This window comes from Capsicum annuum, chromosome 5 (assembly GCF_002878395.1).
Source record: "Capsicum annuum cultivar UCD-10X-F1 chromosome 5, UCD10Xv1.1, whole genome shotgun sequence".
In the NCBI taxonomy this organism is placed as follows: domain Eukaryota; kingdom Viridiplantae; phylum Streptophyta; class Magnoliopsida; order Solanales; family Solanaceae; genus Capsicum; species Capsicum annuum.
The window spans coordinates 24,106,391-24,129,935 of record NC_061115.1 but is presented as its reverse complement, the minus strand read 5'-3'; the positions used below and the strand labels follow the sequence as shown (position 1 = coordinate 24,129,935).

At 33.8% G+C, this 23,545-nt stretch overlaps 2 protein-coding genes across 2 annotated transcripts; both read right to left on the bottom strand.

The window, feature by feature from the left end:
- Window positions 1-8,635: 8,635 nt before the first annotated feature.
- On the bottom strand, window positions 8,636-16,601 carry LOC107870451 (tobamovirus multiplication protein 3). The gene is made up of 11 exons (XM_016716983.2): window positions 16,097-16,601; window positions 13,549-13,639; window positions 13,336-13,388; window positions 13,156-13,248; window positions 12,985-13,056; window positions 11,261-11,333; window positions 11,121-11,166; window positions 9,986-10,049; window positions 9,848-9,901; window positions 9,522-9,599; window positions 8,636-9,168 (listed from the first exon to the last, which is right to left on the bottom strand). Exons 1-11 carry the CDS (start codon window positions 16,277-16,279, stop codon window positions 9,076-9,078), a joined length of 900 nt encoding a protein of 299 aa, XP_016572469.1. The 5' UTR covers window positions 16,280-16,601; the 3' UTR covers window positions 8,636-9,075.
- A 1,933-nt stretch (window positions 16,602-18,534) lies between these two features.
- Window positions 18,535-23,287, bottom strand: LOC107870452 (zinc finger CCCH domain-containing protein 17). The gene is made up of 3 exons (XM_016716984.2): window positions 22,857-23,287; window positions 20,838-20,948; window positions 18,535-20,668 (listed from the first exon to the last, which is right to left on the bottom strand). The coding sequence occupies exons 1-3, from the start codon at window positions 22,992-22,994 to the stop codon at window positions 18,788-18,790; spliced, it is 2,130 nt and encodes a 709-aa protein (XP_016572470.1). The 5' UTR covers window positions 22,995-23,287; the 3' UTR covers window positions 18,535-18,787.
- Window positions 23,288-23,545: the final 258 nt, after the last annotated feature.

Here is a 23,545-nt window from a genome sequence, read left to right as displayed (position 1 = left end):
GCTGGCGGTGTAAACTTTTGTATGGCGGATATCTTGTCATCTATATTGGAGAAGAACGATTAGTAGAAAGGCTGAGAGATTGAGCTCGTTTGATTTTTCCACTAACTCGAGCAAAGTTTTTTGATAGGGTATGAGACTGGAGTTACGTAATGTTTGACAGGCTTGGTAGAGTCAGTTTAGATCAAACGTTATGTAACTCCTTGCTTATTAATTTATTAAATCTCTTGAAGGTTGGTTGAGCAAGCTGCATTGAGCAACGCTTGATAAAAGTGAGCTATTCAACTGTTGGGACCACATCTTGACTGTGTATCAACACATTTTGACCTAAAACAAACATAGCGACCCTCCATGTATCCTTTAAGGCTTCTGAAGAAAGTATTCCAAAGGCCTTTTACAATGCCACAACTTTGAAGATAGTGTTTATGATTGAGCTCACAAGAGACCAGGAACTCTATACTAACTACAAAGACAGTAACGACAAGCTTGGATACCAAATAGGCAAGCTGGAGGCAAGCTTAAAAATTATCGGGATTCACATACTACAGCAAGCCTTTGATCTTCTCCAAAAAATATTGAAAGCATGCTAAGGCAAGAAAACACAATCAATTAATCCATATTGCTAAGGAAGTAATGACACTCAATCTATATTTCAATCTCGTTTTTGGTTCCGATCAGGTCAACAACAGTGGACCTAATCAGAACCACAAACAAGAAGGCATGGGATGCAATTTAAAATTCAAAAATTCCTGCCTTTGCTTATATTTCTTATTTTAACTGCAGTTGCTATTGGCGTAAGTTTTCTAGACTTACTGTACATCATTTCACCCCTTGATGTCTGTAAGGCTACTTTTTTGGTCTTCTGCTATTCTCTATCTAGGTGATAATCCCGACCACGCTACCTAGTCGTATCTTTCTAGCAAAGTATCCATCTGCATTATTTTTCTTTCGGAGAAACATTAGACAAATTTACATTATTGGATACACTTTCATATTTGCACTTGATTCATATTTCTCATGTTTTAAGATAATTTCATCGACCAGATTCACTAGAAGTTCCTTGCTACCCTATGTCTCTTCTTTAATTAGCTTTTAGATGATATAGTTTTTCATCAACTCCTCTTTTACTTGCAAACATTCTCCTTCAGCTCCTTCTGGCGTATAATCATCTTCTCGAATAGCCCTTCCATATAAATTTGGGTCAGGGGAATTTCTATTGGTTTTTTGTTCTTATTTGATGCGGTGCGAGGGTTCAAAGGCCTTCTCAGAGTCCAATGCACACTTAAAGTTAAGTCCAATTGCTATTGGATCTCTGCAATGACACCAATTATTGATCCCTTCTCAAAACTTGACACGTATAAACATGAGCAACAACCGTCAGTAATTCTAACAAGGTATCTGTACCATCTTCATGGGTCCCTCGGCCTTATCAATTTGAACCCATCAAACTTAACTGTACAATGCAGGATCTTGTTTGAATGATCAGTGCCTAATCGGTTAAAAACTGCATTCACAAAAATATTATACTTTGTGTGTGTTATCCCGATGACCTTATCAGTAATACTTAACTCCCACACATGACAGTGGATCTATCCATCTCCACGCACCTTATTCTTTCTAGCCCATCTATGGCTTAAATTGAATAAACAGATGACTAATAAGTTGCAACAGATGCCACATCTGCTTAAATTGTAAAAAAATTGCAGACATCTATTACGACAGATGATCAATCTGTTGCAACATATGACATAACTGTTGAAAAAATCAAATAGATATATCCATCTGTTGCAACAGATTGTCAATATGTTGTAAGTTATCTAACAGATGGAATATATTTTACAACAGATTACTCATCTATTAGATTTATTTTAAAGCAATTTCTTTTCTTTTCAAAATATAATAAAAGATAAAATGTTGTATTTAGATCCATTTTTTTTAATTTACATATTCGAAAAGTCATTAATTTTATTTAATTAAGGGATGAACAGTCTTGGCTTTTTGACTAACCCCTTCAAATTCAATCATTTATAAATAGGTTCATCCTTACTCGTTCATTCTACTACACTTACAAATATGGTTGATCCAGATTCGTACAAGAAGATTCATATCGAGTCCTTGCAGGAACTTCAAAGACAGTTTGATGAACTCCAGAGGAATTTGACCAACTTTAGAGCAAGGCTGAGGAGGGTCCTACTGCTACCGGATGAAAATTGTTCCGTTGACAATAATAGTAATAATAATAATGATAATAATAATAATAATAATAATAATAATAATAATAATAATAATAATAATAGTAATACTAATTAGGTTATGTTTTTTCTTTTAGCGTATGTATTTATTTCCCTCCTTTTGTATATCAGATCTACCCAAGGGATTCAAAAATCTATGTTTGGTGGTCGACTTTGAATTTTTAATTCTTATTTAATATTTAATTATCATTTTGTTTATTCTTTTTCTCAATATGTCGACGGTTGGTGATAGGGATTGAGCATTTGTGGCCATAGAGTTTAATCTGATGTGACAGATGGATCATATGTTGTAATATGCGGTTATGAATAAAAAAAGGGTTATTGTTGTTATTGAGAGGGTGAAAAGACATGACTTTTCGATTATTTAATATGAAAAATGGTTCGTAAATAAATAATAATAAAATAAATGATAAACACAATTTATAACCGTGAAAGAACGGTTATTTAATTCTAATAACTTATCGTGACTTTTCACCATTTTTGTTTTTAAATTTTTTTAATTATTTATTTATTATATAATAAAAAAATTACACTATTGGATTAATTAACTTATATGATGATTTTTAAGAAAAAGGTGAACAGTCGTGACTTTTTGTCTAAAACACATTCATCAATGTTGCTGATGCATCAAATTTTCCATTTGTTGCGACTGATGTATCAGTTGTTAGAAGAAATCAAAAAAACTATTAAAACAGATGGTCGATTTGTTGCAACAGATGGTTTATCTGATGTAACAGATATACAATCTGTTGCTACAATTCAATAAAAATGGTTATTATTTTATTAAATAAACGGTTATTGAAAAGGTATCTTCGATTTTTAAATTGAGAAAAAGGTTATTTAATAATAATAAGCTGAAAAGTCATTACTTGTCACAATAATAAAAAAACTCACCAGCTTGATTTAATTAAGTCATTTCTTTTCACAGAAAATAATAAGAAAATAAATGATAAACATAATTTATAAACGTAAAAAAATGGTTATTTAATTTGAATAATTAACGTTAATATTAAATAGGCGCCGTTTCTTTTCACAGAAAATATTTTTCTTTTAAAATCTACTTTTTAATTTATATAATAAAAAAGTCAGCAAATTTGGATTAATGATATGATGATAATTTAAAAAAAAAAAAAAAAGACAGATTATATGTTACAACAGATAGATTATCTAATGCAATACGTTTTCTATTTGGTGCAATAGATAATATATTTATTGTCACAGATGAGTTATCTGATGCAACAGATATAGAATCTATTGTCACAACTCAATAAAAATGGTTCTTGAAAAGAAATCATTAAAAATAATAATCTGAAAAGTCATGACTTATCACAATATTTTTTAATTTAATTAAGTTATAACTTTTCACAGTAAGCAAGAATGTAATTAATAAATGGAGGTGAACAGTCGCGCCTTTTTGCCACTCATTTAAATTCAATCGTCTATAAATAGGTCCCTCTTTACTTAATCGTTCATTCAACTACACTCTATTTATTTATTGCATCTTGTCTTTCATATTACACCTCCCACCACTTTCTCTTCCCTGACTCAGGTAACTTTTTTTCTTGACAATTTGTAGTATACGTTGTATGACATTCGAATATTCTTTTCTTTACTTTTGTTTTTACGTTTTTTGTCAATTCATATATGTTCTAGATATGGATGATCCAGTGTGGGACGTTGCTTTTCTAAAAGACGCCATGAATGAACTTTGAATGTAGGTTCGTGAACTGCAATGGGAATTGGAAGCAGTTAGAGCAAGGATGCTCGGTGAGATCCGCAAGTTGAGGAGGGCCTTGCTGCTACCGGTTGAAGATTGGTCGGCTAGCAATAATAATAATAATAATAATAAGATTTTTTTTTCTTTTAGTCTATGTATATGTATTTTTATTTATTTTTGTTTAATAAAAAAATTATGTTTGATCAACTTTGACGTTTTAATTCATATTTAATTTTCATTCTGTCTATTATCTTCTCAACAAACATGTCGACGATTGGACGTAAGGAATAATTTTGAATCCAGTAGCAATGGCAAGAGTTGAAACATATTGGTTATCTGTTGGGTTTGTGGCAGAGGCTGATTTGTGTTGTTCCAAACAAATTACTCATATGTTGCAACAGATAGTAGTCTGATGCAACAGATAACTAGTCTATTTCAACAGATAACTAGTCTGTTGCACGACTTTGATGTTTTAATTCATACCCTCCGTCTCAAATTACCCGTCCCAAATTGAAATTACATATTGATTAAGAAAAATAATTAATAACATGTCTGGTTTACCATAATACCCCTACTATATGATGTTTGCATATTAATTTGAAGAAAAAGTAATTAATGCAAAGGGTAAAACATGAAAATTTTTTTATCTCTTTTTGATTAATGAAAAAAGACAAGTAAAATGAGAAATTAAATTAGAAAATTTGAGACGGATAATTTGAGACAGATGGAGTACTTAATTTTCATTCTGTCTATTATCTTCTCAACAAACATATCGGCGATTGGACGTAAGGAATAATTTTGAATTCAGTAGTAATAGCAAGAATTGAAACATATTAGTTATCAATTGGGTTTGTGGCAGGGGATGATTTGTGTTGTTCCAAACAGATTAATCATCTGTTACAACAGATTACTCATATGTTGCAACAGATAAGCAGTCTGATACAATAAATAATCAGTCTGATACAATAGACAATCAGTCTGATGCAACAGATAACTAGTCTGTTGCAATAGATAAATCTTTTGTTGCAATAGATTACCCATCTGTTCGATTTGTTTTACGGGAACTATAGAAACATAAACATGAATCCAACACATGAGTCTTCCGTTGTAACAGACTACTCATCTGATGCACCAGATAAGTGATCTGTTTAAATTGTGGGCACTTATGTTGAATTCATAATCGAGTTTTATCCATTGTTGAAAAAAATAGCAGTAACTGTGTACCCAGATGAAAAATTTGAATAAAAATCATAATTTTACTTAGCAAAGTCACCTATAAAGTAATGCCAAAGTGAAAAGTGACTTAGGAAATAAAATTTAACTTAAGAAGTTGGTCAGATAACAGCAGTAGCGGTAACAACAACAACAACAACAATGGTCGACAAGAAGAAGATGAAGGTGATATTGAAGTAGAAGATGATGATAATGAAGTAGAAGATGATGAATAAAGCAGCAATAACAATGAACAATAATAATTTTAAAGAGAGAGAAAACAGAGAGAGAAATGCATCTTTTTTCCCTCCATTTCCTGTTATATTAACTAATATTTGGATCAAAGTGTAAATTGAAAAACTTGTAGGTTATTTTCAAAGTTCCCCAACTTTCTTAATCCATAATAAAGTAAGTGTCACCTCCACTCAATTATTAAGATTCGTGTCACCTACACCTCATTTTAAAACTCTTTTCACCTACAGCCCAAAGCCCCTTCTTTCCTTCTTGTTGGAACCCAACAACCTTCATAACACCAATTTCCTTGATGAAAAATAAGAAAAGAAAAAGAGAGGACAAAAGCTTCCTAGAAATCTTCACAATCAAAGGTAAGGTTAGGATAAGAAAAAGTAAAATTCTTAAACTTAAATTTTCCTCCTTGAGAATCTTTATTCCTTCATGTCAAGAAATCAACATAAATCAGGTTGTGTGGATTCATCGAAATCGAAAGAGTACGAGAGGGATGAGCATATGCAAAGAGTTGTCTTTTTAGCGTTTAACGACTTGTTTGGGGCAGACAATTTGGGTAAGCCATTGTTGAGTTGCTCTATCTGGTAGGGTGTGTGTGCTAGTGCGAGAGGAGAGAGAGTAAGTGAAGAAGCGGGAGCAATTTTTTGTTTACTTAGATTGTAACGCTGCCCTCCATGTAGAATGTGGTGATACTTATTGTTCAAACACTTTTTTGTCTTGTTTTTAGAAGTAAGCTTGAGATAGAATTGTTTGATAGTACTAATGAAAGCATCTTGCGAAAAAAAATTGAGATTGATGTCAAGAATTTTATTTTGATTCTTCATGTGTGTGGTTGTTCGACCCATTTATTGCGTTGACAGTTAATTTGGGAAAATAGATGTGTTTGGGAAGAGGGTTAAGTTAATTAGGCCGTTTGATTGGTTAAAAACAGATTAGATGAAGAAAATTGTTAAGTTAATTGAAATCAGTTATTTTGGATGGATTTCATCCAATTGAGGGGCAATTTTGTTTAGTTAGATAATACTAAGAGTAAACTTAACCTCATATCATGAAAAAGAATAAAGTTAATCAATTAATCAAAGTAGAGGGGTATTTTTAACCTTTTTTCCTTATTTTTTATCTCAATTTAAATTATTAAAATAATTTATATTTTTAATTATTGTGATTTATAATATTTTTTTCTTCTGTTCTAATTCAAATGATTCTGGTATAATTTCGAGAGTCAATCAAATATTTTATATTTTTTAAATTTCATAAGTTGCTAATTATGTGATTTTCAATGTCTTTTACATTATTTTTCAATAACATATGAATATTCTGTATGCCTCAATTTATGTGGCACAGATAAAATTTCGATAATCAATCAATTTTTTTACATATATACTTTTATATTAAGTCCTTAATTATTGTGATTTATAATACTTTTTATTTCATTTTCAAATAATATATGTTATTTATGTCTTGCTCTGTCTCATCCCAATTTATGTGCATTAATATAATTTTGATAGTCAGTAAAAAATTTTATGTTGACATATCATTTTATCTCTTTTACCTTTTTCATGAAATATTATCAATTTTTCAATGCTTAGACAATCATAATAATTAATTAGGGGTGATATAATAAAATCACAATGAAAGCAATGAAGCACATGTCTTAAGTGACTTGTAATAACTAATTAGAATCGACATAACAAAATTATTTTAAAAAATACTTGTATAATAATTAATTAATGATGGTACAGTAAAACTACGATTGAAACAGTTATAAATGTCTATTTTATTTTTTGAATTAAATATTATTAATTTTTTAATATGTAAATGACTTATAATATTTAATTAAAAATATAATAATTAATTAGGGGTGATATAGCAAAATTACAGTTGAAGCAGACATGTAGATCTCCTGCCTGATTCAGCTGCTGAACTCCCTCTTATAAATAAGACTAGATATTGATAGCCCATACTAGCACGGGCCCAATATAGATTATTTTTTAATGGGCAAAATTTAGAAATAACTTACTTATCCCCTTAATTATGAGTTTCATAGCAACAGTTTCATAATTACATAATATAGCAAGTTGTATTTTGTATTTTTGTAAACTATTGCTACAAAAATACAAATACATATGATTTTTACTACCCTTATGATCTATATGTATTTTGTATTTTTGCAAACTGCTGCTACAAAAATACAAATACATACAAATACATATGCTACAAAATGTAATTTGATAAAAGTGTTGCTATTTTTGTAATTTAATACTTAAGTATGCTACTTTATGTATTTTTTCCTTTTTTTAATCTCAATTTATAAAACACAAATCGAATTTAGGTAATCAATCATTAAAATAATTTAAATTTTTAATTATTGTGATCTATAATATTTTTTCTTTTATTTCATTTTAAGTGAGACTGATGTAATTTCAAGAATCAATCAAATATTTTATATTTTAATTTTTTCTTTAAGTTGTTAATTATATTATTTATATTTGTTTACATATTTTCAATAAGATATGAATACCCTCTTCATCTCAATTTATGTGGCACAGATAAAATTTCCACAATCAATCAACTTTTTTTAATTATTTTTTATATTTTATATTAAGTTCTTAATTATTATGATTTGCAATATTTTCATCTCATTTTTAAATAATACGTTACTTTTCAGCGATCCCATCCAAATTTATATACATTAATATAATTTCGATAGTCAATCAAATTTATTTATATAATTTCAATAGTCTCACTGTTTTACCTTTTTTTATGAAAAATATTATTAATTTCTTAATACTTAGCTAGCCATAATAATTAATTAGGAGTAATATAATAAAATTATAATTGAAGCAGACATATCAAAAATGTCTATTTTACTTTTTATTAAATATTATTAATTTAATATGTAAATGACTTATAATAATTAATTAGAGGTGATACAGTAAAAGCACGAGCAGACACCTTGTGCGTTGCTTGAGCTGCTTGACTCCCTCCTATATATAAGAGAAAATAAGAAGAATTTATAGATCATCATATACATTACAGCATCAATGCATCATAATATTTTACTCCATGACATTAGAGGTCTTGTATGTTACGACCCAACTGCAACTGAAAACATTGGGAGTCTCGTAAAATCCAATCCAAGATTGAGAAAAATGTATCACGTATCGCCAAAGTGTGTAACCAAAAACAATCTAAGAGTGCTCCTAGCGAGTACGCCCAAACAAACTTTAAACATGGGGAAAGAATACAAGAAGAAGATACCTAGTATAGTCCTACAAAGGGTCTAAAGAGGGTCGAGCGTACGCAGACCTTACCCCTACCTCAGAAGTAGAGAAACCGTTTCTGAGATGGGGGAAAAGAATAATCAGTTGAAATCTGAAACATACAAAGATGAAGATAATTACACTAGAAATAACACAGCTTCTTCCACAACTCTTGCGTCAAGACTACAAACAAATTAGACACGGAACTATCTGCAAAGAACAAACTATATTTCCAGAGTCCTGATTAAACTTTGCTCCATGAACAAGATCTGTCTATATTGTCTTTTGCTTCATTCACTTCCAGGTAAGACGAGTATCGTAAAAGACAACTCATCTTGATACCCTGATCCCAGAGCTTGATTTCCAACATTCAACGTGTGCTATTATATCAGCGAATAGGGTGGTACTGTGTGATCCCTCGCTTCGGAGGCAACTTCCGCAAAATGAAAAGGACAAGCGAAGAAGGTAGAATCTCTACCAACTGCAAAGAGTTGAAAGAACTTTGTCATCCTCAAAACATATATATAAACTTCTTTCTAAGCATTTAACGATGTAAACAAAGGCCGAAAGCCCAAATCCCGAACACTCACTGGTTCAAATTTACATCAAAATACACTTAAGATGGGACACAAGGCACACAAATATAACTTTAAATTCAACATACACTCAACCTCCTACACCATTGTTTCACCAAGAAGTGCTTTGAATTGGAGCTAATTTCAATTTAAGAAAACGTTAACCAAGAGAATGCAAAACTAATACCATGATATAAGCAAGAACAATGTGTGCGACAAAAGCAAGTTAAACTAAAGTTTCAGTGCTGTAAAAACTTACCAGATAGTATACAAAATTTAAAATTGGATGGTCCAAAACATCAAGATCCGCAGCTTTATCAAATGCATTGAAACACATCTGTGACGCACATGATAAGAGAAATAAGAGTAAGATGAGTCGAACAAAGCCAGTTTCGTACCCTTCTTAAACAACTTCAGTTAACGACGACTAATTTACAACAATATTCGCTATATACAGATGCCATATAGGTAGAATTCACAGAGGTCAATCACACATCAAAAATACGGATCAACTCCTTTCCAAGGCTTTTTATGGTATGGTCATAATTCAGTTAAGAAAGTTTATTCACCAGAATATGGTCTTACCATAATGCATCTAATGAGGAAGCATGAAGAACATATTGTCGTCACATAGCCAACCTGCAGATCCCAAAATGTAGTAGTGTTAAACGACATAAAACAAGACGAACAACAGCTGATAATGAAAGATACACAGTAACATACTTCCTGTAGTTTCTTCTGTCGCCCCTTCGATTCTACAGGGAAACGCCGCAACATAAGGAAAAGCCTGGAAGGAGGTGATGTAAGGTGAAGGAAAATTGTGATCATCAAATAGATAACGACACAACTTATCGACCTAACCTTAAACTTTATTCAAGTGTGCATGCAAAGGCGAAGGGACAAACTAAACGAACATGTAGTACCCACTTTCCGCAGCATTCAAAGGGTGAACTCATATCAATACTTATCAGGACCTAATTAGGTTTCACACGATACATTTCATATAATGCAGGAGATATTGTTTGTAAATATCCATTAGATGAATAAGAGAAGTAGAAATTTTAGACGATCAGCTAAATGTCACTATATCCTTGTATACCAGTACATTGAGTTCTATCATGCAGCAGGTCTTATCTATTCATAGTTACAGATTATTGTCGGCTCCGTCATGATGCTAATCCCTACAGGCTACAAGTGCCTTTTTTGTTGCTGAGGGGCAAGAACTGCAACTAAGACGTTATATTTTGGCTGAAAAATGAGTAAGTAAAAAAAAGGAGCTCAGAGTCCTATGATTTGATGAAGTTATCAATCAGAATGTGTTGAATACAAGTTTGGTGCCAATGTAAATAGTCAAATGTTGGGCAACAATGGGAAAGCACCAGGGTGTCAGGCAAAGCAATATGGTCTACTATCGATGAATGATATAACTGTATACAATGGCAATCAGAGGTTGAACAATATCTATTACCTGAGACACAGCTTACTATAAGAAATACATAAGTTCAGAAAAAGGTGATCCTAGAGGCTCAGCTGGATTAATCTCATAAAGGTTAAGAATATATGGATTTGCAGGCTGGGTATATAGATCATTACTAATCCAAAAGACAATTGTGAGCAAAGTATACAATAATTACACAGCATAACCAATACACATTTACGAAAGTGGAAGTGGTTAAGGCTCTGTATAGCTGTTAATCATATACTCTTTTGATAAATATAGTCATTTTCTCACAAAGGAAAGAAACAAATGCACGGCATATGAATGCTGCTTGCTCTTGTGCTTCTAAGATATGTGGTTCCACCAATGCACACCTTCAGTGGTTAGATTCAATCACTTGCAAGAGAAATTAAATCTTACCTTCCTCCATAAAGAAGAAACCCCAAGGCCGCAAACAGAGATACACCTGCAAAATAATGCAATTACAAAAGAATGTGTTAGTGCAATTGCAACATATCCATGCAATAGAAAATATAGCTAAAATAAGTTGAAACACAGACCTGCAAAGAACACCTTAGATAAGATGACGAGTGCTGGAACAGGTTTCCACCATATTATCAGCCATAATATCATCTGGACGATTCAATAAGAAAAAGAATAAATCAAGCAATGAAGATCCACAAAACATTTATAACCATGAAAATAATTATAATTTCTCATAAACTGTTTAATGTAAGAGTTAGACAGGGCAACATTATATGATAGTAAATGTTGGAATGCCAAAGCCCAACATATCGAAGGATGTGTGTTGTAGATATGCAAATACTAAAATGAAAGTGCGGTCATACAAGATTAAATAAAACTAAACCACCACATTTGCGCAAAGGTGCGCATAGCTGATAGCACACATGAAGATAAAAATGAGAAAAGGTTTCTTTGAGTTGATTAATGTATATAGCATTGAGCTTAAATAGATGAACATGATCAGTAAGGGTTCATAAACCCGGCCTCGACTTATTTTGGATCGAGGCATAGTTGTTGTTTCATCTAAAAGTCCTATATAACAGGACATATGCTTGTGTAATGTCTGGCTCTAGCAATCGGCATTTACCAAAGAGAGTATCCTCTTGATAATGCATCTTCAAACTTAGAATCCAGTACTATTCATGCAATTTAATTTGCAATCATTACACTACTGCCTGGAGATCATTTTTATTAAAATTACTATAACCATGTGTTTTTTCTTCTATAAATACCTCTGGTGAAATCTAGAGTTTTTTGTCTCTTAAATGTCCAACTCATTACTTAATTCTTTATAACATACTTATATTTAAATTTCTTTGGACAAATAAGCTAGCAATCATTGACATCTTCCAATATTTTCTTCAACACATCTTTGAGATAAATAATCTTTTTTGTGCATTTCTAAATGTGAAGCAAGTTCCCGCATCTTGTTGGCCAAATTGAAGTACAATTACTAGTACTAGTGCTTCATTCTTTTTACTTTGGAATGGGTGTATTTGGCAGTTGGTGGGTGTGCTAAGGGTTGTACATATGTGACCTATCCAAGAGCAACATGAATAGACTTTTTGCGCTTGTGTTGGGTGGATAGCAGTTCAAGCCGAGTTGAATAGGTAGCCGGCGCTTTTCGTAGCACTTCCTATTTCTAGTTACAACACAACAACAACAACAAACCCAGTGTATTCCCACCACCAAGTGGGGTCTGGGGAGGGTAGAGTGTACGCACTCCATACCGCTACGTCCAAAGAAGTTTCCTATTTCTAGTTAGTGCTGTTTTATATGTTTTATATGCTGGTCTAAGTTACTCGGACTCGTGTGCAGATGTCCGATAAAGATACGGATCTAGAGGTCGGATAATTCACGGTCTCAATTTAAAGATTTGAGGATATAGATAACAAGATGATGGTGTGTGAGACGTGTTCTGGATAAAAGACAAATCTATTAGACCGCATACGTAAAAGCCCGTAGACAACAACGGAACTCCTGGTTTAAAATTAGTCGTTCTCTCCTCTTGTTTGCCCTTTGAACCTTTGCAGTTTTAAATTAAGCCCATGTGAAGTTAAGAAATAACGCAAGCACATAATGCAAACTAAGTAACATATTAACGTAGAACAAACAAATGCAACTAAAAAGTAGCCAAGTCAAATTCAATCTAGCAAAATAACTCTTGGTTTAAACCTTTTCAATATGTTAAAGAGTAAATTTAACTTGAAAGCACCAAAGTTTTTCAGAAGAAAATGTAGCATAAGGACTAAATATATACCTGAATAGCATAAACCACCCCATTAATTGTGAAGAAACTAGGCCTAAGAGCATCAGTAGATACAGCACGTGCCTGCAACAGGAAAAACAGACATATTTAACCTTGAGAATTGGCACAATCTGCAAAACACAGAGTTCTGCAAAACACAGAGTTAAGAGAACACACGCAGACCTGATAGTATATCTCAGCCCAGAATAGTACTAGAAGTGCAAAAGTTGTGAAGAATGCAAGACTTGGCATATCAAGCAAGATATGTTGGATAATCTACCAAAACATTACATGTAAGGTTAGAAGATGAAAGGGACCAAGATAAAAATGGAAACAAGACGTCTACCTATGTCAGTGCCTAACCTCAGGGTTCAACTTCTGAACATCCCGACGAAATACAAAAACCACAGAGCGAACTACCAAAGGACAAAAACAGAACTTCATTACAATATAACCAATGTACAAGAAAAAAGAAAAAATGCATACTATAAGCAGACTAATAATTTGGAAAACATCTCATAGTATTTCCATGAGGATGTTTCCGACATAAATAATCACAAAAAAAAAGATACCAACCCCCATTCACCAAGAAATTGAGGAAATGGAAGACTTTTTGAGTGGTCCAACCATACTCAGGAACTCTCATTTGGATCCGGATCAATTGCACCTGCAAATTGGCGAAGTTAGAAACAACTCTCCAGAGTCACATATACATTAAAGCATTAACGTCACGGACTATATCTTCTTTATAACGCATTTAAAATGGTTATTTGATAAGAAAGAAAAATCACAGACGAGAAAATTCAGGTCATTATCCAAAAGCAACTAAGGAAACAGATAAATGATAAAACCAACTTGTAGATGCTTAGTGTGAGTAGTTTTCCATTTTATAGCATATATAAAGCCAACTTACAGGCAACTAGGAAGAGCAGCTCAACCAATTTCTATTGCAAAAAATGTATATTTGCAGCTAGCTGCCATGGTAAATTTAAAATATCAATTTACGAATTACCCGTTCACCTCTAGAAGGTTTTTTCAAGTATTAAGTTCCCTTTCTATCTCCGCCTATGAGATCTTTGCAAAGCATTGCCGGTTCAAAGTCCAAATAAAGGATGGGAATAGCATTAGATAGATAAATCCTTCAAAGAATACAGAATATTCATGCTGCTATCCAATTTGAAGTGTGATTAAATGATAAATATGATCTTATCTCAAACCTGACACCCCAACCCCTCCCCCCTCCCGTTATCCGAAACACGAAAAGACAAACATGGCTATTACCATTTCGATGTGTTTAAATTCTTTTGGACAACACGGGTCTTTAAATCCTTCATATTACAGTCCACTATGACATGGTCCATTTATTAGTCTAAGCAAAATACGACTTATTTAAAATCAACAATTCCTAAAAAGAATCTTTCTATGGATTACGTGTATTCTATATTTACTTAGATTACCAATTATCAATTCCTTACTCACCAGCATGCTCTTTATGATATCAGATACATCTGAACATAACCCCAACATTTTCTCACTTTTCAATAAAACTCGCAGAACCCTCAATTTAACTATTTGGTCGATAGATTAAAAAACCCGAACTGCAACAAGAACAACAACATACACAGTATAGTCCCACAAGGTGGGGTCTAGGGAGGGTAAGGTGTACGCAGACCTTACCCCTGCCTTATGGAGGTAAAGAGGCTTAAAAACCCAAACAACAACAACATACACAATGTAGTCCTATAAGGTGGGGTCTAGGGAGGATAGATGTGTACGCAGACCTTAACCCTACCTTATGGAGGTAGGGAGGCTTAAAAATCCTAAACTGAAAAGGGTAGCCCGATTCACTAAAGCTACCGCTATGCGCGGTGTCCGGGGAAGGGCCCCACCACAAGGGTATATCGTACGCAGCCTTACCTTGCATTTCTGCTAGAGGCTGTTTCCAAGGCTTGAACCCATGACCTCCTGGTCACATGGCAGCAACTTTACCAGTTACTCCAAGGCTCCCCTAAACTACAACAACAGAAATATACTCAATGTTGTCCCATGAGGTGGGGTCTGGAAATGATAAGGTGTGCGCAGACCTTACCTACGGAGCTAGAGAGGCTTAAAAAAATCCAAATTGCAACAAAAACAACATACTCAGTGTAGTCCCATAAAGTGAGGTCCGCGGAGGTATAGCGTATGCAAACAATACCTGTACCTCATAGGGGTAGATAAGGCTGTTTCCGACAAACCCTCATCTTAAATAAAGCCTACCAAACAATTCGCTAACGGGGATACAAATATCGGAGAAAAAGCTAACAATCAACAATTACCAAAAATATATCGCTACTACACCTATACACCAACAAAATTTTTTTACCAAATATCAACATCTAAAACTCCACTTAATAATCCATCCATCAGCCAATCAACACACCACGTCAGCTACATAACTTGTTTATATATCCATTTAAACTATAAATTACATTTTCACCAAAAACGCATGATGTCCAAGCCAGCTTTCACGCAGCTCGACTAAGCATTTTCACCAAAACTCCAAACTAAAAACAATCCGTCAATCAACCAATCAATACAGATCAGCTACATAAATTTATCTATATATATCCATTTTACACTATAAATTCCATTTCACCAAATTCTTTATCTAATAAACGTGGTGACATTGAGTTAGCTTTCGCGCACCTCGACTAAACATTTTCATCAAAACTCCAAACTAATAAACAATCCATCAATAAACCTCAGCTACATAACTTATCTATATATCCATTTTACACTGCAAATAAATTCCATTCTCACCAAACAAAAAAAATTATAATCGGTGTCTGAGCCGGCTTTCACACACCTCGACTAAACATTTCACCAAAACTTCAAACTAATAAACAATCCATCAATCAACTAATCAAGACACCTCAGCTACAAAAATTACCTATATATCCATTTTACACTAAAAATTCCATTTTCACCGAAAAAAAATTATCATCGTGGTTTCCGGCCTGCTTTCGCACACCTCCAGTAACCATTTTGACCAAAAATCATGGTGTCCGGACCGGCTTGCGCGCACCTCAACTAAACATTTTCAACAAAATTTCAAAATAATAAACAAAATTGCAATAATTACAAGAGCAACAGCAGAAACGACTCCATATAGAACCGCAAGAACATGAAAAATCCGGTCTTGCCAAACCGAAGATTCATTCACTTTCTCCCACCAACTAATCGCTTCATGTAAGCGGTACGCCACAGTCACTGCCGCCGTCGACGGGTCAACCGCCGCCGCCACCACCATTTCAACCCGACCCATCGCCGGAGATCCGAATTAGGAAATTTTGATTTTTTTTCCTTTTTTATGGAAAATTTAATGGCCGGCGAGAAGGCAGAAGAACGTCGGCGTTTTTGTGATCGGTGTTGGGATGTTTGATTGTTTAAGGACAAGCGTGGTACACGATGATGGTTAAAGGAGCTTTGAGAAGGGGTATTTTGGTCTGAAAAGTACAAATGTGTGATCAGTTGGACAGCGAAGTTTATTAATCGACATATAGTTGTTTTCCGACACGTTACACGTGGGGTGAATAATGGATAGGGGTGTGCTTTTTGAAAAAAAAGTTTTTGGTTCGATCTCCTGTATCACGTTGATTTTTAAATCGGAAAAGGGTAAAAACATGCCCCTTAATTATTTGAAATTGATTAAAAATATTTTTCATTTATTTTCTGACTCAAAAATACTCTTCTATTTATTTTTTTTGGCTCAAGAACATCCTCCAATAATTTTTTAACTCAAAAATACTCTTTTATTAATTTTTTAGTTCAAAAATATCCTCTCTAACAGAATGCCACCAAACACATTACTTAGATTAAAAAAAGTTACTCAATCAGTCCACATCAGCATACACATGAAAAATCATTCTATTTAATTCACCTAACAATCAACTCATTTTATTCTATTTAAAAATTCAATCTGATCCATATTCAAAAAATCCAAACCAAGAGGCAAAATTCAATTCTTCAATTTTTTCCCTCATATCATCCCTTTCACCACCTTATATTTTATTATTTTATATTTTCGAAGTTACGAGACTTAGTCAAATAACTCTTGACCTCATCAACTTGTGATTGTCCTACATTGCCACTAAATTTTCACTCTCCAAATTCTAATTTTGTCTCTGAATTACCATTCCTCTCACTACCATCAGATTCCTTATTAGACAAATTCATATAGAATATTCAGTAGCAATCTGAGCTCTTGAAAATCGGGTCAACTATTTGAGGATCTAATTATTTAGGGTTGACCCGATTAAAATTTCATTCTTTCGGATCAATAATTTAAGGACCTAATTATTTTCTCATCTTTCGCCTTGATCAATTCAAAATATTTAAACCCATCACATGGAAAATAAGCAATCAAATTCTTCAATCTTTTTCCTCTTGGGCCAGATTTTTATTTAATATGAGTGGGGTTGAGTTTTTAAAATAAAAAATGGGTTGATGGTTAGATAGAATAAATGGAGTGCTTTTTCATTTGTGTATATTGACGTGGACTGATCAAATGACTTTTTTATTCACGTGGCGTGTTTGGTGACATTCCATTAGAAAGAAGGGTATTTTTGAACCAAAAAAGTAATGGAGGAGTATTTTTGAGCCAAAAAATAAATGAAGGATATTTTTGATTCATTTCAAATAGTTCAGGAGTATTTTTGATCATTTTTCATTATTAAATTGATTGGGGTATTACTTTATATTAATTTTATTTTTGTTATTATTTATTGTGTTCAATATTTATTATTTTTATATTATATTTTTTATGAAGTATTTTTATTTTGAGCCGAAAGACTATAGAAAACAACCTCGTTATCTTAGAGGTACGGTAATGGTATAGATTGTGTACATTCATCCTTTCCAAAATTTACTTAGGTGAAAATATACTGTATATTATTGTTGACTCCTATATCAAATTGAAATTCAACTCGTTTAAATTGATGTTGCGTAAAATTCATTAAGTAAAACATTTCTGACCAAAAATTAAGTTACTAAAATATAGTTGCAAAAAATTGTGTTTTATTTTCGGGAAAAAATAATCGTGTTTTTTTTTCTACACGGTTGATTGTCCGTGATAATTAAAATGAATAACGTTAAAATAAGATTAATAATTTATTGTTGGTGTTTTGTATCGAAATAACAATAAAATTCACACGTTTCTTTGACCTAAGTTTTTATTGTTCATTCAGTAAGTCTTCGTTTTTTAACTGTGATCAATAATGAATGTCAATTTATGTTTTCAGATTGAGATATGCTTCGTAAATGTCAACATTACTTATCCATTTGCTATGTATTAAATAAATATCTAGTGACAAACTAGTAAATACAATCGTAAGTTAAATCTCCTATCATTGTCGAAGAGCTACCAATAGCTTCATCAAATTCCAATCCAATGTCACACATTAAAATTGTCCCTTTCTTCCTTCACATTCTAATTGCCAGTGTTCAAATGCTAACATAAACTTCTAGCTCCTTCAAGTAATCTGGATTACAAGTAACTCTACCAGGTATATATGGAAAAAATTTGCAACAATGCAAGCAAACAAGTTTCTTATTAACCCTCTAATGTTACATCCAACACCATTTTTGGCAAAACTATAGATCTGCCAAGTGCAACTAACCGGGTGGAAATTTTTCTATCGAGTCTCCCAAGAATAAATACAACAAAGAAAAAAGACTTCTCTCTACTTCTAAAATATAAAATCAGCAGAGCAGTTGAATTTGCTCATTCCGAGCCAATCTAAAGTATCTTAGAGCAATTGATGTATCCCGTCATTTATGACAAAACAACGCCCATCTTCTTAGCAAAGTCATCTGCATCATCATCTTCATCTTCATCTTCATCCAGGTATTCCTCCTCACCAGCGTCGGCATTCTCACCTTCATCATAATTGTAATCTTCACCATCAACTTGTTCATAATCATAGTTGCCATCTCTCTGATCATGGGCAGCGTCAGGGTCTTGATCATATGCTTCTTCCCCAATCATCCCTTCTTCAGCTTCAAGCTCATTTGCGCCATGGTGTGCAGGAGATTGATGATCAGGTGATACCCCTGATGGAGGATCAGATTCTTCCTTTTGCCCAAGGTCAGTATTGTTCATGGGGGTAGAGGAAGTCGCCACAGGCACAGAGTGGTCCTTTCTTTTTTGTTGATAGTCTTCACTCTTATCAGATGTCACTCTTGTTTTACTGCCTCTTTTTCTCTTCAAGATCTCTTCCAGAGGCATTGGTCCGTCAAATGATAGATTATCCCCTCCTGTTTGCTGATGGCCATCACGGTTTTGGAACTTGCGCTTCCCTAGGGCCTGTTGCTCGTCGATATTTTGTTCATTGGTCTCAGCAGTTTTCCGACCTTTAAGTTCAGCAAGACTTCTCGGACCAGAAAAATTAGAACCATCCTCGCTTACATCTCTTCTTATACGTGGACCACTGTTATTTCTTCCAGTATCATTGAGATCCTCTTGCACTCTTCCCTTTATTCTATCACGAAGCCTTCCCTGTTGAGAGAAAAGCTGTGGTCTTTCTGAAGATAACCTGCCATGGTCCCTAGCCCGATCCAGCCGCATGTCTGTCCCATTAGATGGAGAGGGTGATCTACTTGGAAGCTTTATTCTTCCTCGAAGGCGACTAGCAAGGAAACTATCATGTGAAGGTAGATAGGGTCGATCCCTCCTAGAATTCTGGTAGCCTCGATCCTCAGCATGCTTTTCACTTGCATAGTCATGACTAATGACTGACCTCAAACCATTAACCCTCTTATGCTTTGATAAACGATGCCTCAAATCTGACTCACGAACTTCTTCAGGGCTGTGAGCTCTACCGTAGAGTCTCCTTTCAAGATGAGTAGATTCCCCTTGTACTCTCTCAGAAGAAGCTCTATGCTGCACCCTACCTGAGAGACTGGGAAGCCTGTCGAGAGAGTCCTGCCCGTAGCCATGGTACATAACTTGGTCACCATCTGCTGCTGAAGTAAAATCAGCAGAGCAGCCAATATCGTATTCATTCCTTCCCCCCTTTCTGCCATATTGACCTTCACCGTGATAAAAATCAGTACCTCTGAGCTCATCATCCACAAGAACATCAAAACCAGGCGAAAGCTCCCTTGAAATCTCATCATCTTTGTTCCGAATGCTGCTGCGATCATCAAACCTGGCAGACTGATGCACTTTGTTGGACCTACCGACAGGATTCCCATTTGTAGGAGGCACACTTTTTGGTTTGTGCCTGCGATGCGCAACATCAATGACGAGATTCGGTGGCAGCACATTCTCATCAAAGGCGGCATTATTCTTGGATAAAGGAGTTTTCAGCTTCCCAACTGGTTGTGTTTGTACAGGTACTTCACCAGACTTCCAAGTATTTGCTTGAAAAGAAGCCCTTTCTTGCACACACTTTTCAAGCCCACCAAATGCCTTAAAATTGGTTTTCTCAGCAGATGCAGGATGTGGAGGAGCTTTGTTAGATACAGACATCGGTGCATGGAAGTACGGACACCTATCACCTTTTAAACAGGAGCTTTGCAGGAAGAACAGGCACGGTATACCTTGCTTACTAGAACCATATGAAACATTCAATGTAGGTGCAACAAATGCCACAGGGGGTACGGAAGAACCTGTAGGAGTTGAAACTTGAGATCCCAAAAGTCCATCAAGAGGCTGCAAAAATAGAACATTATTCACTATCATGTCAACAATTAGCTTATAGACTCAGAGCACTCTCATTTGCTAATAAAAGTAAATATTCGTAAGTTTGCATCACGACAAGGATCCCTGGGTACTGATAGCACATATAGATGATAATATTGAGTAGTGAAGAATGACTCACAGGGTGTCGGAATGCGCATTTTGGATTTAAACAGTTTCCGTTCAACCAGTAATGGCAATCTCGAGGATTAAGCCGAGCGGTGTCACTATGGCGGTACTCACACTCGTTTCCCTGTTGACAAAATAGAAATAATTAGTGTAAAAACTGATCTAGATCTGTATATAACAAAGACAAAGATTGAATCATCTAGAACGTTATACATCATGGCAAAACCAGTCACGTCTGTATTCACTCACACAGAGAAAAATTGATACTGTAAAAGTGTGATGCCAACTGCTTTTGTGCCAACTGCTTTTGTGTAACATTTGCTATTTCCCACTAGTTATAGCAGGACACTAATGAGAAATAAATTCAGTTATTGCACATGTTAAAAAGATTAACTGTCTCACATGATCCGACCAAAGGAAATGCAGTTCAGATGCAAAACCAACATTCTGTCATAGACAATAAAGACAAATGTAATTGATAATAATCATACACGTGTCCGCTCACTTATTTTCCGCATCAAAGTCACTAACTTTATACTTGCTCCGAATCGACTCTCAATCAAGTATGTGTCACAAAACCATCATGCAAGTCACAAAAATAAAATCTTTGATACATGTCTCCAATAAAAAACAAATCAATAAGCTGTGAGAGTGGATGCAATAAAATGGCAAAAAGCAGGAACCCAACCGTTCCCAAGAACGTCAATCATGCACCAAAATAGATAGCTCCAAAACCACATAAGCACCAAAAGCCAACGTGTTAACTTGAAGACTTCTAGATATACCTTATGGATAGGACATTGGCTTCTCCCATCTCGAGGACACAATTCATTTAAAATTCTTAAGATTTTTTCCCAAAAAAAAAGACAGATACTTTAATCTGATATAGCGCAAGAAACAAAAAAGTAACAAGAAATTTGGAATCGGGAATCAGTAGTTCAGTGTTCAAAAGACAGCCGCTATCCAATTACCAAAAGAAAACCACATCTTCCATAAAACTAGGGTTCACCCATTGCGAAAAAGTAGATCAATTTCAAAACAATCAAAGAGATCACCTTGGATTAGAACGCAGAAAATAAACCAAGTGTTTATCCATTTGTACACAGATCTACTAGTTTGTCCATACAACAATCTGATCGAATCAAAACAACAACTACAATTACGTCTCAATTCCAAACTAGCTAAGATCGGCTATATGAACCCTATAACCAATCCCGCTTCCCGTCTCTTGTATGATCAAAAATTGGATCCCAAAACCAAGAAATTCAAATTCTCCAAATCTTCACAAATCTTTATGTTAATTCACATACAAATCACTAAACAAACTAATAAACCTCCTGAAGTAAATTCAACAAACACCAAATCTAAATCCTAAAACCAAGAAATTCAAATTTTCCAAATCTTCACTAACATTTATGCTAATTAACATACAAATCACTAAATAAACTTATAAACCTCCTGAAGTAAATTCAACAAACACCAAATCTAAATCCTAAAACCAAAAAATTCAAAATCTCCAAATCTTCACTAATATTTATGCAAATTAACATACAAATCACTAAACCAACTAATAAACCTCCTGAAGTAAATTCAACAAACACCAAATCTAAATCCCAAAACCGAGAAATCCAAATTCTCTAAATATTACACCAATATTTATGCTAATTAACATACAAATCACTAAACAAACTAATAAACCTCCTGAAGTAAATTCAACAAACACCAAATCTTAATCCCAACTAATCCTAAAACTCTCTAATCTCACACTAAAAGGATTAAATTCTTAATTTCAAAAATTGGATCCCAAAACCAAGAAACTCAAATTATCTAAATCTTTCACTAATCTTTATGCTAATAACATACATACAAATCTCTAAACAAACTAATAATCCCAGCAAATCCTTAAAATTTTATAAATCTCACACTAAAACAAGTACTAAACTCTAAATCTCAATTAAATAAAATCATTCATTAATCAAAAAATTAAAAAAAAAAGAAAGAAAGAAAGAAAGAAAGAAAGTAAGAGCCATACCTTTTTACATGTAAGAGGAGAAGCAAGAAAGTAAACACAATCAGTGTTTCTCTTCATAGCTTCTTCTTCAGCTGATGCCGCCGCTGCCGTAGAAGAAGATGGCGGCTGAATTTGCTTCGGCGGCGTAGGGCCCACCATGTTTGGTACCAACAAAACCCTAATTAACAAACAGATCCTATAAGAAGAATTTAGGAGAGTGGATCTAGGGTTTTCAAACCATACACAGGACAAATATATATAGATATATATTTGTGTGTGTATAGAAATTATGCGTACGTATGAGCTATAATTGATTTTGTAGAGGAATCACCCTGCGGGGTGGGTAGGGTGCGTGGGTAGGTGGTGGAGGAAGATGTTTGGAAAACAATGTGCTTGGAGAGAGAGAAAGAGAGAGAGAGAAAGAGAAAGAGGGCCTTTTAAATTAGGAACCCGTTTGGATAAGCCGAAAAAAAAAGGCTAAAAAAAAGTGTTTTTGAAAGTGCTGAATTTATTTTAAGAATAAGTAATTAAGTATTTGGATAAAAGTGTTGAAACTTAAAAAAAGTTATTGATGTGTTTGGTAAATAATGCTTTTAAACACTTTTTTTTGTTAAAATAACTGAAATACCCTTATAGCTGTTAATAATATATAAAGTTGATTGTTATTAATTTTTTTTGCTAAAATGATTCAAATTAAAATTATATAAAAT